General features: G+C 40.4%; 1 protein-coding gene across 1 annotated transcript; it reads left to right on the forward strand.

Annotated features, from left to right (window-relative positions):
* Positions 1-8,107: 8,107 nt before the first annotated feature.
* TCN1 (transcobalamin 1) lies at positions 8,108-20,926 on the forward strand. Its single transcript, XM_045892577.3, has 9 exons — positions 8,108-8,216; positions 11,186-11,365; positions 12,468-12,608; positions 13,705-13,860; positions 15,134-15,324; positions 17,665-17,854; positions 18,843-19,029; positions 20,290-20,408; positions 20,715-20,926. The coding sequence occupies exons 1-9, from the start codon at positions 8,138-8,140 to the stop codon at positions 20,774-20,776; spliced, it is 1,305 nt and encodes a 434-aa protein (XP_045748533.1). The 5' UTR covers positions 8,108-8,137; the 3' UTR covers positions 20,777-20,926.
* The last annotated feature ends 3,262 nt before the right edge of the window (positions 20,927-24,188 follow it).

Genomic DNA, 24,188 nt, shown 5'->3' on the forward strand with positions numbered 1-24,188 from the left:
ACCATCTGCTTCTATGACTTTAACTTTTTAAGATGCCATGTATAAGTGATATCATAAGGTATTTGTCTTTCTTTGTCCGATTTATTTCATTTAGCATAATATCCTCAAGGTCCATCCATGTTGTTGCAAATGACAGGACTTCCTTCTTTCTTATGGCTGAATAATATTGCACTGTATATACATACCGTATTTTCCTTAGCCATTCATCAGCTGACAAATACGTAATTTCCATATCTTGGCTATTGTGAATAATACTGCAAAGAAAATGAGAGTGCAGTTATCTCTTTAGATATATGTGCAGGATTACTGTATCATATGGTAGTTCCATTTTTAATTTTTGAGGAACCTCTATACTGTTTTCCATAATGACTATATCAATTTACATTCCCAACAACATTGCATAAGGGTTCCCTATTCTCCACACCCATACCAATGCTTGTTTTCACTTTAATACCAGCAATTCCAACAGGTGGGAGGGGATATCTCACTGTGGTTTTGCTATGCATTTGCCTCATGATTAGTGATGTTGAGCACCTTTTCATGGACCTGTTGTCCATTGGTGTATCTTCAATGGAAAATGTCTATTCAGGAAGTAAGAGGAGCAAGATGGCGGAGGAGTAGAAGACCTAAATTCAGCTAGATAGGGATAAAACCATTCTGAACACCTACGAACTTAACAGGAGATCGAGGAAAATAGCAGCAACTCTCTGAACAGAAAAGCAACCACTTTCTGGGAGACAAAAATGACAAGACGGAAAAAATCACCTCAACAAAAAGAACAAGAGGCAGTACTGACTGCCAGGGATCTAATCAATACGGACATTAGTAAGATGTTGGAACTAGAGTTCAGAATGGTGATTTTAAAGATACTAGCTGGGCTTGAAAAAAGCATGGAAGATATTAGAGAAACCCTTTCTGGAGAAATAAAAGAACTAAAATCTAACCAAGTCGAAATCAAAAAGGCTATTAATGAGGTGCGATCAAAAATGGAGGCTCTAACTGCTAGGATAAATGAGGCAGAAGAGAGAATTAGTGATATAAAAGACTAAATGATGGAAAATAAAGAAGCTGAGAAAAAGAGAGATAAACAACTACTGGATCACAAGGACAGAATTCAAGAGATAAGTGATACCATAAGATGAAACAATATTAGAATAATTGGGATCCCAGAAGAAGAAGAAAGAGAGAGAGGGGCAGAATGTATATTGGAGCAAATTATACCACAGAACTTCCCTAATTTGGGGACGGAAACAGGCATCAAAATCCAGGAGGCACAGAGAACCCCTCTCAAAATCAATAAAAATAGGTCAACACCCCGACATCTAATAGGAAAACTTACAAGTCTCAGAGACAAAGAGAAAATCCTGAAAGCAGCTTGGGAGAAGAGATCTGTAACCTACAATGGTAGAAACATTAGACTGGCAACAGACCTATCCACAGAGACCTGGCAGGCCAGAAAGGACTGGCAGGATATATTCAGAGCACTAAATGAGAAAAATATGCAGCCAAGAAAACTATATCCAGCTAGGCTGTCATTGAAAATAGAAGGAGAGATAAAAAGCTTCCAGGACAAACAAAAACTAAAGGAATTTGCAAACACGAAACCAGCCCTACACGAAATCTTGAAAGGGGTCCTCTAAGCAAAGAGAGACCCTAAAAGCAACATAGAACAGAAAGGAACACAGACAATATACAGTAACAGTCACCTTACAGGCAATACAATGGCACTAAATTCCTATCTTTCAATAGTTACCCTGAATGTAAATGGGCTAAATGCCCCAATCAAAAGACACAGGCTATCAGATTGGATTAAAAAACAAGACCCATCAATATGCTGTCTGCAAGAGACTCATTTCAGACCCAAAGACACCCCCAGATTGAAACTGAGGGGGTGGAAAACCATTTACCATGCTAATGGACACCAAAAGAAAGCTGGGGTGGCAATCCTTATATCAGACAAATTAGATTTTAAACCAAAGACTGTAATAAGAGATGAGGAAGGACACTATATCCTAATTAAAGGGTCTATCCAACAAGAAGATCTGACAATTGTAAATATCTATGCCCCTAACATGGGAGCAGCCAATTATATAAGGCAATTAATAACAAAAGCAAAGAAACACATCGACAACAATACAATAATAGTGGGGGACTTTAACAACCCCCTCACTGAAATGAACAGATCGTCTAAGCAAAAGATCTACAAGGAAATAAAGACTTTAAATGACACACTGGACCAAATGGACTTCACAGACATATTCAGAACATTCCATCCCAAAGCAACAGAATACACATTCTTCTCTAGTGCCCATGGAACATTCTTCAGAATCGATCACATCCTAGGTCATAAATCAGGTCTCAACTGGTACCAAAAGATTGGGATCATTCCCTGCCTATTTTCAGACCACAATGCTCTGAAACTAGAACTCAATCACAAGACGAAAGTCGGAAAGAACTCAAATACATGGAGGCTAAAGAGCATCCTACTAAAGAATGAATGGGTCAACCAGGAAATTAAAGAAGAATTAAAAAAATTCATGGAAACAAATGAAAATGAAAACACAACTGTTCAAAATCTTTGGGATGCAGCAAAGGCAGTCCTAAAAGGCAAGTATATAGCAATACAAGCCTTTCTTAAGAAATAAGAAAGGTCTCAAGTACACAACCTAACCCTACCCCTAAAGGAGCTGGAGAAAGAACAGCAAATAAAGCCTAAACCCAGCAGGGGAAGAGAAATAATAAAGATCAGAGCAGAAATCAATGAAATAGAAACCAAAAGAACAGTAGAACAGATCAACGAAACTAGGAGCTGGTTCTTTGAGAGAATTAACAAGATTGATAAACCCCTGGCCAGACTTATCAAAAAGAAAAGAGAAATGACCCAAATAAATAAAATCATGAATGAAAGAGGAGAGATCACAACCAACACCAAAGAAATACAAACAATTATAAGAACATATTATGAGCAACTCTATGCCAGCAAATTAGATAACCTGGAAGAAATGGATGCATTCCTAGAGATGTATCAACTACCAAAACTGAACCAGGAAGAAATAGAAAACCTGAACAGACCTACAACCACTAAGGAAATTGAAGCAGTCATCAAAAATCTCCCAAAAAACAAAAGCCCAGGACCAGATGGCTTCCCAGAGGAATTCTACCACACATTTCAAGAAGAATTAATACCTATTCTTCTGAAACTGTTCCAAAAAATAGAAATGGAAGGAAAACTTCCAAACTCATTTTATGAGGCCACCATTACCTTGATCCCAAAACCAGATAAAGACCCCATTAAAAAGGAGAACTACAGAACAATATCCCTGATGAACATGGATGCAAAAATTCTCACCAAAATACTAGCCAATTGGGCGCCTGGGTGGCTCAGTTGGTTAAGCGACTGCCTTCAGCTCAGGTCATGATCCTGGAGTCCCGGGAGGGAGGGAGATTTTACAAGAGTCTGCTTCTCCCTCTGACCCTCCTCCCTCTCAAGCTCTCTGTCTCTCATTGTCTCTCTCGCAAATAAATAAAATCTTAAAAAAAAAAAAATACTAGCCAATAGGATCCAACAGTACATTAAAAGGATTATTCACCACGACCAAGTGGGATTTATCCCTGGGCTGCAAGGTTGGTTCAACATCCGCAAATCAATCAACGTGATACAATACATTAACAAAAGAAAGAACAAGAATCATATGATCCTCTCAATAGATGCAGAAAAAGCATTTGACAAAGTACAGCATCCTTTCTTGATCAAAACTCTTCAGAGTATAGGCACAGAGGGTACATACCTCAATATCATAAAAGCCATCTATGAAAAACCCACAGCAAATATCATTCTCAATGGGGAAAAACTGAGAGCTTTCCCCCTAAGGTCAGGAATGTGGCAGGGATGTCCACTATCACCACTGCTATTCAACATAGTATTAGAAGTCCTAGCCACAGCAATCAGACAACAAAAAGAAATAAAAGGCATCCAAATCGGCAAAGAAGAAGTCAAACTCTCACTCTTTGCAGATGATATGATACTTTATGTGGAAAACCCAAAAGACTCCACCCCAAAACTGCTAGAACTCATACAGGAATTCAGTAAAGTGGCAGGATATAAAATCAATGCACAGAAATCAGTGGCATTCATATACACCAACAACAAGACAGAAGAAAGAAATTAAGGAGTGGATCCCATTTACAATTGCACCCAAAACCATAAGATACCTAGGAATAAATCTAACCAAAGAGGCAAAGGATCTGTACTCAGAAAACTATAAAATACTCATGAAAGAAATTGAGGAAGACACAAAGAAATGGAAAAACGTTCCATGCTCATGGATTGGAAGAACAAATATTGTGAAGATGTCAATGCTACCTAGAGCAATCTACACATTCAATGCAATCCCCATCAAAATACCATCCACTTTTTTCAAAGATATGGAACAAATAATCCTAAAATTTGTATGGAACCAGAAAAGACCCCGAATAGCCAGAGGAATGTTGAAAAAGAAAAGCAAAGCTGGCGGCATCACAATTCCGGACTTCAAGCTCTATTACAAAGCTGTCATCATCAAGACAGTATGGAACTGGCATAAAAACAGACACATAGATCAGTGGAACAGAATAGAGAGCCCAGAAATGGACCCTCAATTCTATGGTCAACTAATGTTTGACAAAGCAGGAAAGAATGTCCAATGGAAAAAAGACAGTCTCTTCAACAATTGATGTTGGGAAAATTGGACAGCCACACACAGAAGAATGAAACTGGACCATTTCCTTACACCACACATAAAAACAGACTCAAAGCGGTTGAAAGACCTAAATGTGAGACAGGAGTCCATCAAAATCCTAAAGGAGAACACAGGCAGGAACCTCTTCGACCTCAGCCGCGGCAACTTCTTCCTAGAAACATCGCCAAAGGCAAGGGAAGCAAGGGCAAAAATGAACTATTCGGACTTCATCAAGATAAAAAGCTTTTGCACAGCAAAAGAAACAGTCAACAAAACCAAAAGACAACCGAGAGAATGTGAGAAGATATTTGCAAATGACATATCAGATAAAGGGCTAGTATCCAAAATCTACAAAGAACTTATTAAACTCAACACCCAAAGAAAAAATAATCCAATCAAGAAATGGGCAGAGGACATGAACAGACATTTTTCCAAAGACATCCAAATGGCCAACAGACACATGAAAAAGTGCTCAACATCGCTTGGCATCAGGGAAATCCAAATCAAAACCTCAATGAGATACCACCTCACACCAGTCAGAATGGCTAAAATTAATAAGTCAGGAAACGACAGATGTTGGTGGGGATGCGGAGAAAGGGGAACCCTCCTACACTCTTGGTGGGAATGCAAGCTGGTGCAGCCACTCTGGAAAACAGTATGGAGGTTCCTCAAAAAGTTGAAAATAGAGCTACCCTATGACCCAGCAATTGCACCACTGGGTATTTACCCCAAAGATACAAATGTAGGGATGTGAAGGGGTACATGCACCCCGATGTTTATAGCAGCAATGTCCACAATAGCCCAACTATGGAAAGAGCCAAGATGTCCATCGACAGATGAATGGATAAAAAAGATGTGGTATATATATACAATGGAATATTATGCAGCCATCAAAAGGAATGGGATCTTGCCATTTGCGATGTGGATAGAACTGGAGGGTATTATGCTGAGCAAAATAAGTCAGAGACAGACATGTATCATATGACCTCACAGATATGAGGAATTCTTAATCTCAGGAAACAAACTGAGGTTTCCTGGAGCAGTGGAGGGTGGCAGGGATGGATGGCTGGGTGATAGATATTGGGGAGGGTATGTGCTAAGGTGAGCGCTGTGAATTGTGTAAGACTGTTGAATCACAAACCTGTACCTCTGAAACAAATAATTCGTTATATGTTAAAAAAAAAAAAAAGAAGAAGAAGAAGATAGCAGGAGGGGAAAAATGAACAGGGGGGAATCGAAGGGGGAGACAAACCATGAGAGACTATGGACTCTGAGAAACAATCTGAGGGTTTTAGAGGGGAGGGAGGTGGAGGGATGGGTTAGCCTAGTGATGGGTATTAAAGAGGGCACGTACTGCATGGAGCACTGGGTATTATATGCAAACAACGAATCACAGAACACTACATCAAAAACTAATGATGTAATGTATGGTGGTTAACGTAACATAATAAAAAAAATGTCTATTCAGGTCCTTTACCTATTTTCCAATGCAATTATTTGATTTTTTTGTTATTGTTTTTATTTTTTTTACTACTGATAGTTGTAGGAGTTCCTTATATATTTCCTTATATATTTTCAATATGAACACCTTATTAGATATATGGTATCAGATAAATATTTTTTCTTCCATTCCATAGGGTTTCCTCTTCATATTGTTTCTTTGCTATGCAAAAGCTTTCCAGTTTGAAGTAGTCCCACTTGTTAATTTTTGCTTTTGTTATTTGTGCTTTTGGTGTCAGATACAAAATAAAAGCAAAAAAATTGCCAAGACCAATTTTAAGGAGCTTCTTTGCTTTGTATTTTTCTATATGTTTGTTAGCTCTATTTATTCATTTTCTTTAGTGGTGTCATGTGTGCCTGCTTTGTGATCTGTTGGGCTTATGTTTGTCTCTGTGTGTTTGAAGGAGCAAACATCTCTCCATCTTTACAGCCTTTTTTTGACATGTAAAGACCTTCTCCTGTCAGGCCTCTGGACTGATGGGAAAGCCTCTGGGATCACAGTCATGCAAAGTTGGAACTGTGTCACCTGACTGCTGCTGGGTCCTCAGTTGGGTCTGCAAACCACAAGTCTATTATCAGGTGCATCATAGTCCTGGCTCCTGCTGGGTCACTGGACAGATGCCTGCATGGGCAGTACTTTCCCTGAACCACAGCTGAGAGGGGATGGAGCCAGGTTACAGGGTCACTTCAGGATCCATAGTTGGACCAAGGTCAACCAGCCTGCTTTCTAGGCACTGATGGGTGTGTCTCCTGCTAGGTCCCTGGGTAGGCAAGATTGCCCCCAGACCACAGCTGATGCTGGAGCCAGATCACAGTGCTTCAGGCTCCACAGCCCTAAACGTCAGCAGGCCTATCACCCAAGGCTCAGGTGGGCATGATTCCTTCCAGGTCCCTTGGCTGATGGTGCTATTTGCAGGACCAATGCTAACCAGAGCTACAGCCAAATCCACAAGGGGATGAGGCTGTTTTCTGGTCTGTATCCAGGACCATGGTCAGTGAGCCCGGCTCTTCAGGGTGCAAAAGGGAAAAGGACAGGCCAGGAAGAACAAGTAGAGTTGGTAAATTCTGTGCTTTAGCTTTTATGAATACAAGTCTTTTTTCTTTGGTATGCCTTTTCAATACAGCTCTCCTTGGTGGCTCCACTGAGGTGTCTCACCTCCTACTTGGAACCCAAAGCTCCCACATAGAAACTTGTGTCCATGGATGGCTGCTAAAATGATTGTTTCTGTGGGGGACTATGAGCAGGGGACCTCCTATTCCACCATCTTGCTGACCCATAACAAACATTTTAAGGCTAAAATGATAGTATTCTCTAACAGTTATTGGACGACCTATGATAGACAATACTTCTCACATGGAGCTTGTAAAATCTTTTCTGGAAAAGCAAAAATCCACATTTGATATATATCTCTGTGGTTTTCCTCCTGGGCTATGAAACTCTCAGGGTTTCAGAAGAAAATCATACATCAAAAACCACTATGCCAAAGATCCTCAGATGCCAGTCTCCCCCATCTTGCCTGGTTCAATTTAGTCCTACAACTTCTACTTCCATTTTTATATGTTTTAAGCCCTTTCCCATCAAATCTAATGTTTCAAGAAGCATAATAAAACACCAGCAAAGTGGAATGGAAAACAGGGACATTTAATTTATTCTCATTGGGCTGAAGGCAAGTAAGGAATGTGAATCCTAAAGTTTGGGACAGGAAACAAAGAACAGTATTTCCTCTTCCTCTTTCAAGTCTTCTTCCTGGTTTATCACAATTCTTGGACAAATACATTTGACCACACCCCGATATTGCACAATATTTGCCTGAGTGAAAGAGGCTGAGGCAAGCTAAAGGAGGAGCTCTCATTACCCTCTGCCATCACCCAATAAATAGCCAGACAAGCTCTCACCATTACAGAATACTGTTGGAGAGATGAGACAATCCCACCAGCTGCCCCTAGTGGGGCTCCTCTTGTTTTCTCTTATTCCAAGACAACAATGTGAAATCTGTGGTGAGTATGCGTTGAGCTAAAATTACTCTTGGTGTGATAGTCTTCTAAAGTCTACTGGCAGGGAACTTGTTTAGAGTGACCTGAAGAAAGACCCTATTTCAGTTCTATTTGTGGTTGGACTCTATGAGTAATGTAAAATGTGGCAGGACATGGTGAGGAAAGTTCCATAATGTAGGTCATTTTAAGAGGGATTGTAGATGCAATGCTAACTTGCCTAACTGTTCTTCCTATATGGAGATTTTCTCCACCATAGCAACTCTACCAAGCAACTGTCTATTCTTCTTCATTTTCAATGATAGAATACTCATGATCCTAGAAATTTTTCAAGATCATAGAAAGTTTTCTTTTGAATTTGAGATGCAATCTATTTTTTTGAAGTTCAACCCATAGGTTTTGGGTTAACTGCTTATAACTACACAGAAAAAAAAAATAGTGTTAATAATCCCTCTCTTGTCATTATTGACCTCTCTTGTCATTATTGAGTTTAGATGTTCCAAGCTACATGTCTCCCTCCCTCCAACTCTTCTCCACAGGACACAGGTATAAGCTCATCTTCTCCTCTGGGTATAGGATACTGAGATTGTGTGATTCTATTCAAAAATACTAAGTAGGAGAAAGAAAAACTGGTTCAGGTGTAGTCTGACCCCTTACTAGCTGAATGATCTAATGTTCCTGAATTTCTTTAGCTTCATCCATAAGTTGAAGATAATTGGGGAAAGGTGTTGAAGCAAGTGATGTCATGAAGCCTGGTATAGATCTCAGGTGCATTATTTCTCTTTTTTATGTCTTTACCCTGGAATTGAGCTTAAACGCAGTCCAAAGATGACTATGTGGTGCCATTGGTGGCTACATGCTCCTGGTATTCTGAAGCCAACAAGAAGAGGTCAACACCACAATAGAAAGACTTGTATTCACACAAGCCAAAGCACAAACTCTGCCAACTCTAATTTCTCTTCCTGGCCTGTCATTTCTTGTGTTGTATCCTAAGAATAGAGGGTCTCTGTGGAGGTTTTGAAGTTTAATTCATTGTATAAAATAATTAGCTTTGTCTTTAATGGTCAAGGAAACTAATGAGTGGTTGACCAGGAACTGAAAAGTCTGTTTCTACTGAACTGGATGCTTCCACAAAATCTCAGCCATGACTCAACAATTGTCCAATTGTTCTTGTAATAAACCACGACTGTTCTACAACCACTGGTTCAGATCTCCCTGACTCTCTTTTAAAGAGAAGAAAGATGGAGGGCATCTGGCTGACTCAGTCAGTAGAGCACATGACTCTTGATCTCGGGGTGGTGATTCTGAGCCCCACATTGGGAGTAGAGAACTCACATTGCCTCAGTTCTCTAAATACAGTGATAGAAACTCCAGCTGAGCTAAAAGTGATAATATGTTTGGTATTTTACAGTTTATTAAGTGACTCCTTGTCCAATATCTATAAAATAGGTGTTAATATCCACAATTTTTTTTTAATATTTTATTTATTTATTTGACATAGAGAGAGATAGCAAGAGCAGGAACACAAGCAGGGGGAGTGGGAGAGGGAGAAGCAGGCTTCCCGCCGAGCAGGGAGCCTGATGCAGGGCTCAATCCCAGGACCCCAGGATCATGACATGAGCCGAAGACAGACGCTTAACAACTGAGCCACCCAGGCACCCCTATCCACAATTTTAAAATGGGGAAACTGAAGGTCAGGAAAGTTACATAAGACACCCATAGTGATAAGTTAAGTACCACAGAATCCAGCCAAGGTCTGATTGAACACAGGGCTCATGCTCTTCTCAGTAACCTAATAACCCAAGAGATAATCCGGAGATGGGTAGGTTTTGTCTTGCTTGGGAGTGTTAACAAAGTACATTTTTTTTCTTGCTTGGGAGTGTTAACAAAGTACATTTTTTTAAAATTTTTGTTTATTTATTTTTATTATGTTATGTGAGTCACCATTGAGTACATCATTAGTTTTTGATGTAATGTTCAATGATTCATTATTTGCATATAACACCCAGTGCTCATTAGAACATGTGCCCTATTTTACAGAGATAGAAAGCAAACATGAGCAGGGGGAGGGGCAGAAGGAGAAAGAGAGAAAGAATCTCAAGCAGACTCTAAGCTGAGCACAGAGCCCAACCCAGGGATCAATCCCACCACCCTGAGATCATGACCTGAACTGAAATCAAGAGTTGGCTGCTCAACCAATTGGGACACTCAGGTGCCCTGAACAAAGTACATTTAAAAATGTTTTAAGTGGTCACTAATTCTTCTAATTTTCCTCTAGTTCTTGGGGTCTCTGGACTCTCTTTTTACTTCCACAGTAGAATGTGACTCTCCCTATCCTTTCTCCTGAGATTTGGACATGATGTAGGCTAAAACTAGAGGGTTTTCTGAAAGGTGCATGGTGCTGAATAATGATCTTGATGCCAGGTCGGTTGGGCAACCAGACAATTCAGCTTTGGGGTCAATCACCACTGAAACATAGAACTGTTGCGTTGTTTCCCTCAATATTAATCTGATTGATTTAGAAGATGGAGGAAGGAAAGAACTCAATCCGGGAAGTAGAAAGGACTGGGATTCAGAAGACATGTATTGTAGTCTCCATTAAGCCTTCAATTAAGGAGGGTTTTGTTTTGTTTTGTTTTGTTTTTTTAAGGACATCCTGGTCAGGCCTCATCCTCAAAATTAGTGAATGATACTAGATCTCCCAGGCAAGACTGATGTTCTGTCAGGACACATTAGCTGAAACAGCTGTTAAAACACAGAAACATTTCCATGCTGGTTGGTAAAGGAGTAATACCTGACATAGCAGAGACTCCAGACCCACCTTTGTACTGTTCCAGCAACTTAGCCAGTGACCACTGGATTGCTCTGTCTGTGCCATATCTGTTACTAAACATTTTAATACCAACCCCATTGCTAGTGTTCCTGTTCCTTAATATTTTCTTAATGTATATTATCTCCTCCTTCCCATGCCACAGAGGTAAGCAAGGACTACTATACTGCTCTAAACCCTCTGATAAGCACAATGATCAATTCAAAATATACCAAAGGAATCCATGCTGCCAATGTCCTGCTGTCCCTCAGACTTGGTGGGATCCTGAACCCAAACCAAGAACAACAGCTGATCCAACAAATCAATACTGCTGTGGAAAATAAAAGTGAGTACCTACATCTCTGGAAAATTTAGAAGAAGACTTACCTATCCATAAAGATTCTCTCCAGCCACAGATCTTTGGACAAAATCGTGTGTCCAAAGTCTCCCTGCTACATCTATCCTAGCTGTATAAAACTTGAGGGGACAGAAAGGTACCTCAAAACATCACATCTGTGCCATTTACTCTATGTCTAGGCCTTACTTGAGTCCTGAAAAACATTTCCTGCAAAAGGTACAAGGATAAGCAAAAGAAATTAAAGACTCTCATTCACTAACACTATTATATAAGCTAGCTGAGTTGACAATCAGACAAGGATGTGACCCACACATAAGAAACCTGACAACAGCAAGGGAATCACAGGGAAATAGAGATGAGGACTGGGGTTTTTTGTTTGTTTTTCTCTCTGTTTTTGTTTTGTTTTGTTTAGAGAGGGAGAGGGGGAACAGATGGGAGAAAAAGAGAGAGAATCTTAAGCAGGCTCCATGCTCAGCATTCAGAGCCAAATGTGGGGCTCAATTCCACAACCCTGAGACCATGACCTGAGCCAAAATCAAGAGTCAGACACTTAACCAACTGAGCCACCCAGGCATCCCTGATGAGGACTGGGGTTGAGTGCAGGCTCCCCCCTGAGTCCTTCATGTCAATACTGAGCCTTAGCTTTCTAACTGAAATAAGGGGAAAATTAAGCCACCACTACCTACCTCACAATATTATTTTAAGAATTAAGAGAAGCCTGAGAATTTTGATGTTCTATAAGGCAGAACATCTAAGTCAATTATTACTATCTTGGCAAAATGGCACCCAGAGAGAATAAATCCCCAGGTTTTATTATCCATTTTTTTTCTTTTAAAATTTTTATAAGGATTGTGTGATTCCAAAAACATCTCATGATTGCATGGGAAGAATCAAATCTAGTTTGCATTTATACAGCACTGCTAGAAAGGTCTCTGCTTTGGGAATAAATAAGAGAACAGTAAAATACTGGTATAGAGTGGAAAAAAAGAGAGAATTGACAGGCAATGTAAGTCACAAGAAATACAGGAGGCCAAAAAAAAAAAAAATCACAAGCATGTACCTTGTTAAACTTGAATACTTTTCTTTTCAGAGCCATCTTTAACCTCGGGACAGCTTGCGTTGGCTATACTGGCTTTGGGAGCATGTAAAGGGCCTGATGGAATTTCTATAAATTATTCTGAACTCGTCGGAGACCTAGAAAATAAATTCCAAGCAGAAATTAAAAATATGGGTGAGAATCAAATGTTCAGATACCCTGGACAACCTTATCTTCTCCTCCACTGGTTCAGAACTAAATGAAGTTTCCCTTCAGTCTTTCCTTCTCCTCTTCATTCTACTCATCCCACAATCTTTGCAGATCACTTTCCCTTCTTCCCTCCTTCAACATGTGTCTTGAATTTTCTTTTTTTTTTAAGATTTTTATTTTTATTTATTTGACAGAGAGAGAGCGCACACACACAGGGGGAGTGGTAGGCAGAGGGAGAGGGAGAAGCAGGCTCCTTGCTCAGCAGGGAGCCTGATGCAGGGCTCAGTCATGACCCTGGATCATGATCTGAGCCGAAGGCAGACACCTAACCAACTGAGCCACCCAGGCACCACAGCGTCTTGGATTTTCCTTTCAAATAAGTTCAAATGAGCACCGACTCTATATCAACCTTACAAATGATGATGCACACACACGTACACACACACAACACTGTTCTCTTGTTCTCTAGATCCTTGGTTTTTAGACAAATAATGAAATACACCAGAAATAGCTGAGCAACACAAGACACTATGTCAGAAGTACCAAAGCATATGATACTAGTAGAAGAACAAAAGCCAAAAGTACTTTATCACTGGGAAAAACAGGCTGACCATGACAGCTGCTATGGGGTGCATTGTTTTTATTTCAACACCCACCCACTATTTATCCTATTATTCATTAAGCCTGTCTGATCCCATCTTCTTTTGAGATGGCCTCTACTTCTATTCCACTTACAGTTTGAACACATTACCATTGAAAGTGCAAGAGGTTTGGGGTGGGGGTGGGGAGGAATCTGTGTTCTAGTCCTAGTTCTGTAACCACCTGAGTATCAGAATGGTATTTTAATCTCTTTAGTACTGAGTCTCCTTTGTTATAAAATGAAAGGAATTGAGTTCAGTTTGGTGGCTCTTAACAGCCTTCATATTTCTCAGATTTGCTGATTCTATGAGCGATCTTCCCCCCTCTATTACTCACCCTTCTTAAATGTAAAGAAATTCAAACAAAGCAAGTAGGAATAGTTTGAAAATTTATTACTCCAGTATTATTTCCATGAGTAAGGTATTTCTTTCCTTTCTGACAGAGGACCATGATGGTAATCCACTGACTAACTACTACCAGCTCAGCCTGGACATTTTGGCCTTGTGTCTATTCAGTGGGAATTACTCAATCACTGAAGTTACTAAAATCTTGGATCCTGAAAGTAAAAATTACTATTTTCATGAACAGTTCTCAGTAGGTGAGTCATTACACCCAATTCCCTTGGCATAGAGGACACAGTCCCTGGTAAGTCTTTTCCTTTGAGTTTTTCTACCAGTAAATACATTGACTTTTTTTTTTTTTTAATCCTCTTTACCCTAGCAATCATGGAAGAGAATTTTCTTTTTGAGAAGAGTGGATATTGGGGGGCATTTAAACATCTTTCTAGATGTGTACTATAGTAGAAAGATCCAGTTGCTACCTTACCGTTCTTTGAATTATATAATCAATGGATGTTAATCTTTGACCTTATTTTTCCCATCTGTAAAATAAGGATAGACTGTGAGAATCTTCATATAAGACATTTTAGGAAGTATAAGTATTAGAGAAAGGAAAACAGTGGAATTCATTTATCTTAACTTTGCCTCTTTCTCAAATTTATTGGGACCTTTTGCATGTGTGGGCTTACAAGGACAACACAACTTCTCCAGGACAAGGCCCAATATTTTGAACAATAAAGTCTGTATCTCCAATAGAGAAAACTAGAAATTTTCTCCTGGGTCAGCTTACACATCCAAAAAGAAGCCCCCTCTAGACAGCTAGTGTTGTTGCTCAGCCCTATGGCTCCAGATACACAAGCTCATCTTCCTCCAAGAAATCTGAAAATCACCACTCAGTATCTCTATAACAAGGAGAATGTGAGATTTCTTTCTATGTGAAGGGGAAGGTATCATATGTAAAGAATGTCAGGGAAACCAAATAACAAGCCAGAAAAAGACCTTATCCTCCCTTCTTCCAATCTCTTGTTTCATCCTCCCCCTTAAGAAGCTTTATTGGAAAACAATTCTCTTAAGTGCTACTTTCTAATCAGCCTAATGGAAACATTGGAACATGGCAAAGACATATTTTATTTGGGGTATCATACTGACTTATCTCAATTCCTTTGCCAATTTGGCTGAGAGATGAAAAAAATGAAAGCAATCAAGATGTAGAAGTGGAATACTGTTCATGTGTATGCACCTGCAAATCCATATGTGTTTCTATGACCAACAGGTGAGTTATTGAGTATGAGGTATAGGGTTACTCAACATAAGAAATGGATCTTGAAATATTTGAGTGGTTAGTGCTGGAGGGATGACTGCTATATCTTCAAATCCTTCTCTCCCATCATCAACTAGCATGACCAATCTTCCCAGTTTGCCCAGATCTGTCCCTCTTTTAGCAATGAAAATCCTACATACCAGGAGACCCCTCAGTCCAAGGCAAACTGGAATGGTTGGTCACCCTATCACCAATGTTTTGCTTCCTGGCAGATACCGGCGCGATGGCTGTCCTGGCTCTGACCTGTGTGAAAAGAAGTATAACAAGTGGGCAGAACAAAATAGATACAACGGATTTAGAAAATATTGATAATCATATAGAGTCACTGATAGCTAAGATTCTGTCTCAGAAAACAGAAAATGGTCTCCTTGGAAACATATATAGTACAGGAGAAGCTATGCAGGTAAGTCAGAGGGTAAAACAGGAGACAGAGGAGAGAGTCATGAAGGAAAGAAATAGCTTTATTCTTAGCCCCCTAAGATATTATCCATTCTGTTTCCTATACTGTTTTTATGTGATTCCGCTCCCCTGACAGAAATGTATTCTCCTCACCTTCAATCCTTACCTTTCCATGTCCAATGCTTCCATGAAGCTTTTCCTGACTACAGCTTTTTTACGAAATTCTAGAGTCCATTACAATGTACTATGTTATTCTATCAAATGTAATCTCACAGTTTACCATATACCAGCATTTGGTGCTTGCCTCTTACCTCCCAAATTAGATTAATGTTGTCCAAGTAATAAGAGGCAGTGCCAGTAATACCAGCTAGTCTTTATTGCCATGCTCATTAACACACACAACAACCCAGTGAGGAAAATATTATTACTTCCATTTCCCAGAATGAGAGCATGAGTCATGGAGCATCAGTAACTTGCCTGACATTACAAAGCCAGAAAGTGATTCAGATGGGGATGGAAACAAAACAGCTGGTATCCAAACTCACACTCAACACCAACACCTACTCTGTCCTGTATATGTTCCTTGAAGCCTGGGGCTTTATTCGTGCATATTCACTGATTTACTCAACTCTAAGGGGTAGATACAAGAAGAGACAAAGGAAAATTCATAGAAAAAAATTCACTGAGTCTTTAGTATGAGTAGGAGTCTGCCAGCCACCCCAGGATGAGAGGGCTTCCTGGGGAGAGAGAGGACAATAAAGACAAATGCCAGAGGTACAGAAGAACATAACGTATTTTAGGAAGATCAAGGTGTTCAATGGGGCCAGCGCAGGGCCTTGGGGAAAATTACCAGAAGAAGCTGGGGTGTAATCACACAGGTTGTTTTTACTGTTGGTGCTGGTGAGGCTGTTGCCTTCTTGCTGAGTTTGGACTTCATAAAACAGTGGTTGCCCGGGGCGCCTGGGTGGCTCAGTTGGTTAAGCGACTGCCTTCGGCTCAGGTCATGATCCTGGAGTCCCAGGATCGAGTCCCACATCAGGCTCCCTGCTCAGCAGGGAGTCGGCTTCTCCCTCTGACCCTCCTCCCTCTCATGCTCTCTGTCTCTCATTCTCTCTCTCGCAAATAAATAAAATCTTAAAAAACAACAACAACAAAAAAAAACAGTGGTTGCCCATTCTGGCTCCAAGTTTGAATCACCTGGAGGAGCTTTTGGGAAACACTAAAGTTTAGACTCCACACCAGAAACTCCGAGGTGGAGCATGGGCCTTGGTCTGGTTTCAAAACTGTGTAAGTGATGCTAATTTACAGCAGGCTTGAGAACTGCTTGCCTACAAGACAGTTTTTAAGAGGAAATTAAATATGATCCTTTTTTTTAATATCCCACAAATGCTTGTTGACAGCTTGGTTAACTTAAAGGATCTTCTGAAGAAAATGAAAGGAGGAACTGTCCTTCCCTGAGAAACTACAGAATGATGTCTGCAGGCCCAGCCCATTTTAGTCCTTGTCTTACTCTGATACCCTCCTAACTTTTCCTACCCCATCATGCTGTCCCCTCCAGTTTACATCTGCTGCTTGGATAGTTTCTATACAAGAATCTATTGGACTCCCCATTGTTAAGGAAATAATGTCAGACACTTCACCCTGAAGCTTGAGGATCCACCAATGTGACCCCAACCTCATTCTCAAGCCTGTTTTTTCACAATCACCCTGAGTCTCCCCTGTATACCAGCCTCCCAGGCCAGGAGGAATCCTCTGAGGATTTTGCTAAAATATAGAGTGTTATCACGGGCAGGCCATGCCCTGGCCACACCTATCTTAGCACGCTTGATCACATGGTTCCCTCTGGGTATAGTACTCCTCCCCTCATGTCCCCTACTGAAATGCCTATATACTGTCCAGACCTACCTCAAGTACTGCCTCTCCACAAAGGCTTTCTTCAGTGTCACTAAATGTTTATGTGCTCTTCCTCTTCTGAAACACCATGGCATTAGATGTTTCTCTTAAGCCATTCATCTTAGGGGCTCTTTTATGATTGTCTGTTAACAGCATTTATCAAGTGCCTCTTTGTGACAGGTATTCTTCCAGTGTCAAGGCTACAAGAGCGAATATGGTAGAGACAGCCTGTTCTCATTGATGCCATTATCGTTGTGTTCTTAAGCAATTCCCCACCTCCCCGCAAACTAGTTTATAAATTTCTTGGTGGCAGAAAAGGTATCCTAGTTGTCCAAGGTGCTTCCCGTGTGGTCAATGACCCATAAATATTTATTGAATTCTTTAGATATAGGCTTTTCCCTTATTTGATGTTTCTGTAGTTCATTCTCATTCCCTCTCTCTCACACATTAGGCTCTCTTTGTCTCATCAGACTATTACAATAAAAGTCAATGGGTTTGCCAGAAAACACAGGATACAGTGCTCACAGAAATTTCTCAAGGAGCATTTCGTATGCCAACTGCTGCAGCTCAGATCTTACCAGCCCTGATGGGAAAGACCTACTTGGATGTTAATAAAGACTCTTCTTGTGTCTATGACTCAGGTAGAGTACTAAAGAGCATATTACCCAAAGCATGTGAGACCAAGGTGTCCTTAGGGACCAAAAGTGACCAGATAAACCACTAAAGCATAACAATTCTCAGATAGAACTCGGTCCTCCATGTGTCACCAGTGATTATAACCACCTGAGGATTTGTTCTTAACAGGGTAGTAGGTGTTGTTCTTGGTTCAAATATTGGGTAGACTTGTTTCAATGATGTCTATCTCCAAAGGCATGTTTTCTCATGGCCAGCTAGACAGATGTTCTGAGCATCATTCCCATTCTAAGCAAAGTATGGTGTCTCTGACTCTCACTCATAGTGAGTAAGCCCTCGGGGAGCTCAGAGGAATATGGGAGGAATATGGCAGTGTCATAAGAAAATTATGGCATGAATCATTTATTCAAATAACTGATTTTTCAACTAGGGATGAAAGAAGACTTGACTTTTATCTTTGCTCATTCCTGGTTCAGCCACTTTCAGGTTTAGGGACCTCAAAAAAAATGTTAATCCCTAAACTTCAGTTTACTAATATAAAAAAATGCAAATGATAATAGTATCTAACGTTGGTTTTTGTAAGGACTGAATAAGATAAGCCATGTAAAATGATTAGTACAGTGCCTGGCACTTAATGTGTTTTCAATAAATGTTAAGAAATAAAAAAGGCATCCAAAAAAAGGGAAGCATTATTGTATGCAATACATAGCAAAACAAAACAAAACAACCAACAACAACAAAGCCCCCAAAACTCAGGAGCCTCTGTGAGAAACAGGAGACAGGGCAACTGAATTGCTTAAACAGCTGGGAGTGGAGCCAAACACACTCATTTACAAACTGGTGCATATCTGGTTTAGTCACATGAGAGATCTGCCCCTTGGTTGATGATTCTTGCTCCATAGAGGCCTGAGAGAGGGGTTGGATGGGTATGCAAACTCAAACACCACTTTTATTATTCTGAATAGTAATTCTTCTCTGCTTTTCTGTCTCTGCCAGGTAACTTCAACATCTCCACGCAGGATCCTATATCAGTGACACCTGCTGTTTCAGCCTCACAAATCAAAGTAAATTACTCTGTGGTAATCAATAATGCAAAAGATCGCATTGTGGTCTCTGTGGCAAATGGTTCTGTCTTCCTAGATGTGATGGAACAAGCTCAGAAAGAAAATGCAACTCTATTTAGGTATGTCTGTATGTAACCTAAGGTGAAGGTATTTGGTGATTTTTGAAAGACTCAGTAAGAATACATAAGCACCTGAATACAAAGTACATTCGAAACACTTCTTTATTGGTACTTTGCTGTCCATCTACATCTCATGGCAGGGATTTAAAAAAAGGTCAGACTTTTCATCTTCTAGCACATGTAGGTATTAAATTAATATTCACTTAGTGGGTGAATAAGTCCCAAGGATCTCTCCTCTGTCAGTAAAATTCCTTCAACAAATAGAACCTCTCAGGTCAATCATTTTGTGTTTAGAACACTGGGTCATTATTATTGAATCATTGACCCCTGTGAAAATCAGATGAGTGCAGTGGATGCTGATCCCAGACAGGCGGACATACACACAAAACTTGTCCTTTAAATCAGAGGTTTCACAAATTCTTCTCCATGCTCCCACCCCTTTCAGATTCATGGACCCCTAGATTAAGTTTTCCTGGCCTAAAGAGGTCAAATATTAAAATTAAGATATTGACTTTGCCTCCTAAAGGTATGGTTCATTTGACTCCCTAAATCTAATCAGCAATTATTTGTCCAATAACATGATGTAAGATTCCATAAAGAAAATTACATATATGCATATATGTGTGTGTATGTATGTAGTGTTATATATATATATAATATAGGAATTAATACTATATATACACATACTAATATATACACATTATATATGGAAATATTATAAAGGTTGCTTTCAAGGGCTCCCAGGAAGTCAGAGAAATGTGACCAGGGAATGTGAAACAGACATTGATCATGTCACTTTTTAATAAAGACAGCAGGAAATATTTAATTGTTCTTTCCTTTTCTTCTTTCCTAAGAGAAAACCTACTAATTTATGTTGCCTATAGGACATGAGGTTAACATTTTCTTGTGTTGCTTTAGTATCTTCAACAGTGACTATCTTGGGATAGAAGATTAGTAGTTGTTGACTACAGAGTGTCTACTCTGAAGGGGAGGCAGGGGCAGAAAGAGGCATCATTCCTCTCATTTAGCATAGATTGTGGAGTGCCTGCATCAGAATCTTGTGGAGTGTTTATGACACATGAGGATTCCTAGTCCCCGCCCAGACCTACAAAATCAAAGTATCTGAGGATAGGGCCAGGAAATTTGCTTTTTTTGATAACGGCTTCAAATGATTCTTAGGTACATTGAAGTTTGAGAAATGCCCATTAAGGTTGCCTTTGAAAATTCTAAGTTTCTGTAACTCATTTATTGTCCCCACAGTTTCACAGTGGAGGAGAGCTCCTGGGGCCCCTACATCACCACTGTTCAGGGCATAAAGGCCAACAATAATGACAGAACCTACTGGGAGCTCCTGAGCAATGGTGAACACCTGAGCCAAGGTAAGGGAGAGAGTGCTAGAAAGCCCCACAGAGTGACAATGCCCCAAACATCCAGATGTGAGGGTGTGAGCTTTGGTGGGGAATGGGCCCAGGCATTGGGAAAGTGAGACTCTTGCTTTCAGCTCAGGCCATGATCTCAGGGTTGTGAGATCAAGCCCCTTGTAGGGCTCCACACTCAGTGGGGAGTCTGCCTGAAATTCTCTCCCTCTCCCTCTGCCCCTCCCCCTGCTCCTGCTCTCTTTCTCTCTAAAATAAATAAGTCATTTTAAAAAATCATTTGACCCACTTCTCGTTCTTCCTTTTCAGGAGCTGGTAGTTATGTTGTCCATGCTGGAGATGATCTGGAGATTCGTTGGAGCACATACTAACAAATTCAAACCTCCCTCAGCTGGATCAAATCATTTGCAGTGGACTTGCAGGCACACATTGGCCTCATGCCATCCTTTTCACTCATCTCAGTTTCAACAGAGGGTCAATAACCTCCCCTTCTCTCTTTGTGTGTTCAATAAAAGATCAACAGCAATACAAAAAGAGCATGTTCTAATCATTTCAATTTAAAGGGTGATTATTGATAGAGGGACGACCACTGTGGGAAGAGGGAAGGGAAAAGAGATTAGACCACGTGTGTAAGCTGATTTCTACTCAAGGTTTGACTGCTAACTGTGTGAGTGAACTTGGGCAGTGGGTGAGAATGGAGATAAGGTTCTAGATCTAATGTTGAAGCAGCAGCCAATGAGATCAGGTAGAAAATCTGTAGGGAGACAGCTCTCTGAGGCCCAGATGTAAGGGACAAACTGAGTGGGCATATTGAAGTCCACTTAGAAAGGCAGTGAGTAGAGATAAATACTGCTCTGGAGAAAGACAGAAAGATGAGGCTTCTACACAAAAGGTCAGTCTATAAAGTCTCAGGAATAATATCATCCCCTCCTCCAGCTATCTCCCTTGGGGTCCATTTGTTGTTCCTCCACATGTATTTTCCTTTTACTTCCCCATAAAATCACTCTGATATTTATATCATCAAAATACACATGCAGAAAAACTCATCTTTGATGTTCATTTCAGTAGAATTCACATATAAAAAATATATATATTAAATCAGGGGCACCTAGGGGTGCCTGCGTGGCTCAGACCGTTAGGTGTCCCCTCTTGATTTCAGCTCAGGTCATGATCTCAGTGTTGTGAGATGGATCCCCAGGGCAAGCCCTACACTGAGCACCAAGTCTGCTGGAGATTCCTTCCACACCTCCCTCTCCTTCCCCCTCTGCTCCTTACCCTGCTCACAAACACTCTCTCTCTAAAATGAATAAATAAATAAAATCTTTAAATAAAGCAACCCCCAGAAGGAAGATGCCTTCAGGCAGAATTAAATAATTTTATCAATATCTCCCTCATTCTTCCCGTGTTTCCTCATGATACTCTTAGCTTCCTCCCCTCCACCAGCAACCCTGCTTTATAGTTAAAGTTTGACCACTGCCTTCTGGTACTGATCCTCAACCCTCAGGGTCAACTCCACTCTATTCTTCATTAACTGGGTATGACAGATAATTAGGCAGCAATGGATTCTATCCCCTTGGGTCTGTATCTCATCTTGAAAGCTAAGTTAGAGATGGGGGACCTCCATGGTGCTGTTCACATGGGGCAGCGCTGTCGGACCTGTTTGTGGACTCTACAAACTATGTGAAATTGAGGGATAATGGCTTACAGTGATAAATATGCAAAACGTTATCACTGCCATTCCTGTCTATCATGAACAGTGTGACCATGCAACTTAACATCCAACCACAACTGCTGTAAAGAGTAAAATTTATTAACACTGTTAATAATTACACTCAAAAAGACAGATTAAAAACTGGTAGTGTCCTGGAAAAAACAGTACATCTGGTTGGTTTGTCCATCAGGAAGAATAAGGAAGCTCAAGCAAAAAATAACAGAAAGTATCAATCCTACAATAGACTGATGAAACTGAATCTCCATATAACAAATTTAGAATAGGTCCCTTTGAGATGGAGATTCTCTCTCGATGATTCTAGCTCACTGTCAATAATAACCAGTCAACACCGGTAAAGCACACAATTTGTATTAGACCTATTCTCCCAAATGTGGTATAAGGATATTCTAATTGGCACACTGACAGGGATTCAAATAAGAGACAATCACAGCATTAAAAAGTCATTTCCCTTGTAATTCTCATTTAATTCCTCTCATTGGATTAAACATAAAATCTCACTTATGGCAGTGTGATTCTAACACTTCCCTGAAGCACTGTGAGCCTCCATTCTTAACAAACAGAGCTGAGTTCTTCCCAACCAGTGATCCCATAGTAGAATATAGTAACATTGCTATCTGATAGGAATGCATTTAATCTCAGAAACAGACATGGAGGGAAATGGAGTAACATTCCCTTCACGTTCTACTGACATTGCCCAGTGAGTCCTAGCTCTGGCCACCCTTGCCTTATGAGAAGCTCTAAAGCTTACCACTATGACAGAACTGAGACTAAGTCTGAAGGGAGCAACCTCTGCTGCCACAGCAGAAAATAATCAACACAAATAAACCTCTCAGATGTCCATTGAGAGTCTGGGTGCTTGGATACCAGAAGATGAGGCACGGGAGAAAACAGGTAAATAAATTAATCAATAAGTTTCATTCAAGGGGCACCTGGGTGGCTCAGTTGATTAAGTGTCCAACTCTTGATTTAGGTTCAGGTCATGATCTCATGGTTGTGAGATTGAGCCCCACATCAGGCTCCACATTGAGCATGGAGCCTGCTTAAGATTCTCTCTCTTTCTCTCTCTCTCTCTGCCTCTCCCCCTCCCACCCCCATATCCCACTCTCCCTTACAAAACAAAGTTCACTCAATAGTTAGCCAAGGACTATCAAAATATATGAGTTAAGAAATGTATGGCCTACTCTGGAAAACAGCATGGAGGTTCCTCAAAAAGTTGAAAATAGAGCTACCCTACAATCCAGCAATTGCACTACTGGGTATTTACCCCAAAGATACAAATGTAGGGATCCGAAGGGGCACGTGCACCCTGATGTTATAGCAGCAATGTCCGTAATAGCCAAACTGTGGAAAGAGCCAAGATGTCCATTGACAGATGAATGGATAAAGAAGATGTGGTATATATATACAATGGAATATTATGCAGCCATCAAAAGGAATGAGATCTTGCCATTTGCAACGACGTGTATGGAATTGGAGGGTGTTATGCTGAGTGAAATAAGTCAATCAGAGAAAGACATGTATCATATGACCTCACTGATATGATGAATTCTTAATCTCAGGAAACAAACTGAGGGTGTTGGAGTGGTGGGAGGTGAGAGGGATGGGGTGGCCGGGTGATAGGCATTGGAGAGGGTATGTGCTATGGTGAGCACTGTGAATTGTGCAAGACTGTTGAATCACAGATCTGTACCTCTGAAACAAATAATACAGTATATGTTAAAAAAAAAAAAAAAGAAGATAGCAGGAGGGGAAGAATGAAGGAGGAGAAACTGGAGGGGGAGATGAACCATGAGAGACGATGGACTCTTAAAAACAAACTGAGGGTTCTAGAGGGGAGGGGGGTGGGAGGATGGGTTAGCCTGGTGATGGGTATTAAAGAGGGCACGTTCTGCATGGAGCACTGGGTGTTATACACAAACAATGAATCATGGAACACTACATCAAAAACTAATGATGTAATGTATGGTGATTAACATAACATAAAAAAAAAAAGAAATGTATGACCTGTGTGGTTCCTGTTCTGGAAGTTATTTGCTAAGTGAGACAATTGT

Source organism: Mirounga angustirostris, unplaced genomic scaffold (assembly GCF_029215605.1).
Source record: "Mirounga angustirostris isolate CCGP_5_RB_7025 unplaced genomic scaffold, mMirAng1.0.hap1 SCAF_13, whole genome shotgun sequence".
Taxonomy (NCBI): Eukaryota; Metazoa; Chordata; class Mammalia; order Carnivora; family Phocidae; genus Mirounga; species Mirounga angustirostris.

Bases quoted from the DNA above. Each gene is read 5' to 3' on its own strand.
- TCN1 (XM_045892577.3), top strand. From the start codon at position 8,138: ATGAGACAATCCCACCAGCTGCCCCTAGTGGGGCTCCTCTTGTTTTCT. The intron at 13,861-15,133 runs GTGAGTCATTAC...GCTTCCTGGCAG, and splicing joins TCATGAACAGTTCTCAGTAG to ATACCGGCGCGATGGCTGTC. The intron at 19,030-20,289 runs GTATGTCTGTAT...TTGTCCCCACAG, and splicing joins GAAAATGCAACTCTATTTAG to TTTCACAGTGGAGGAGAGCT.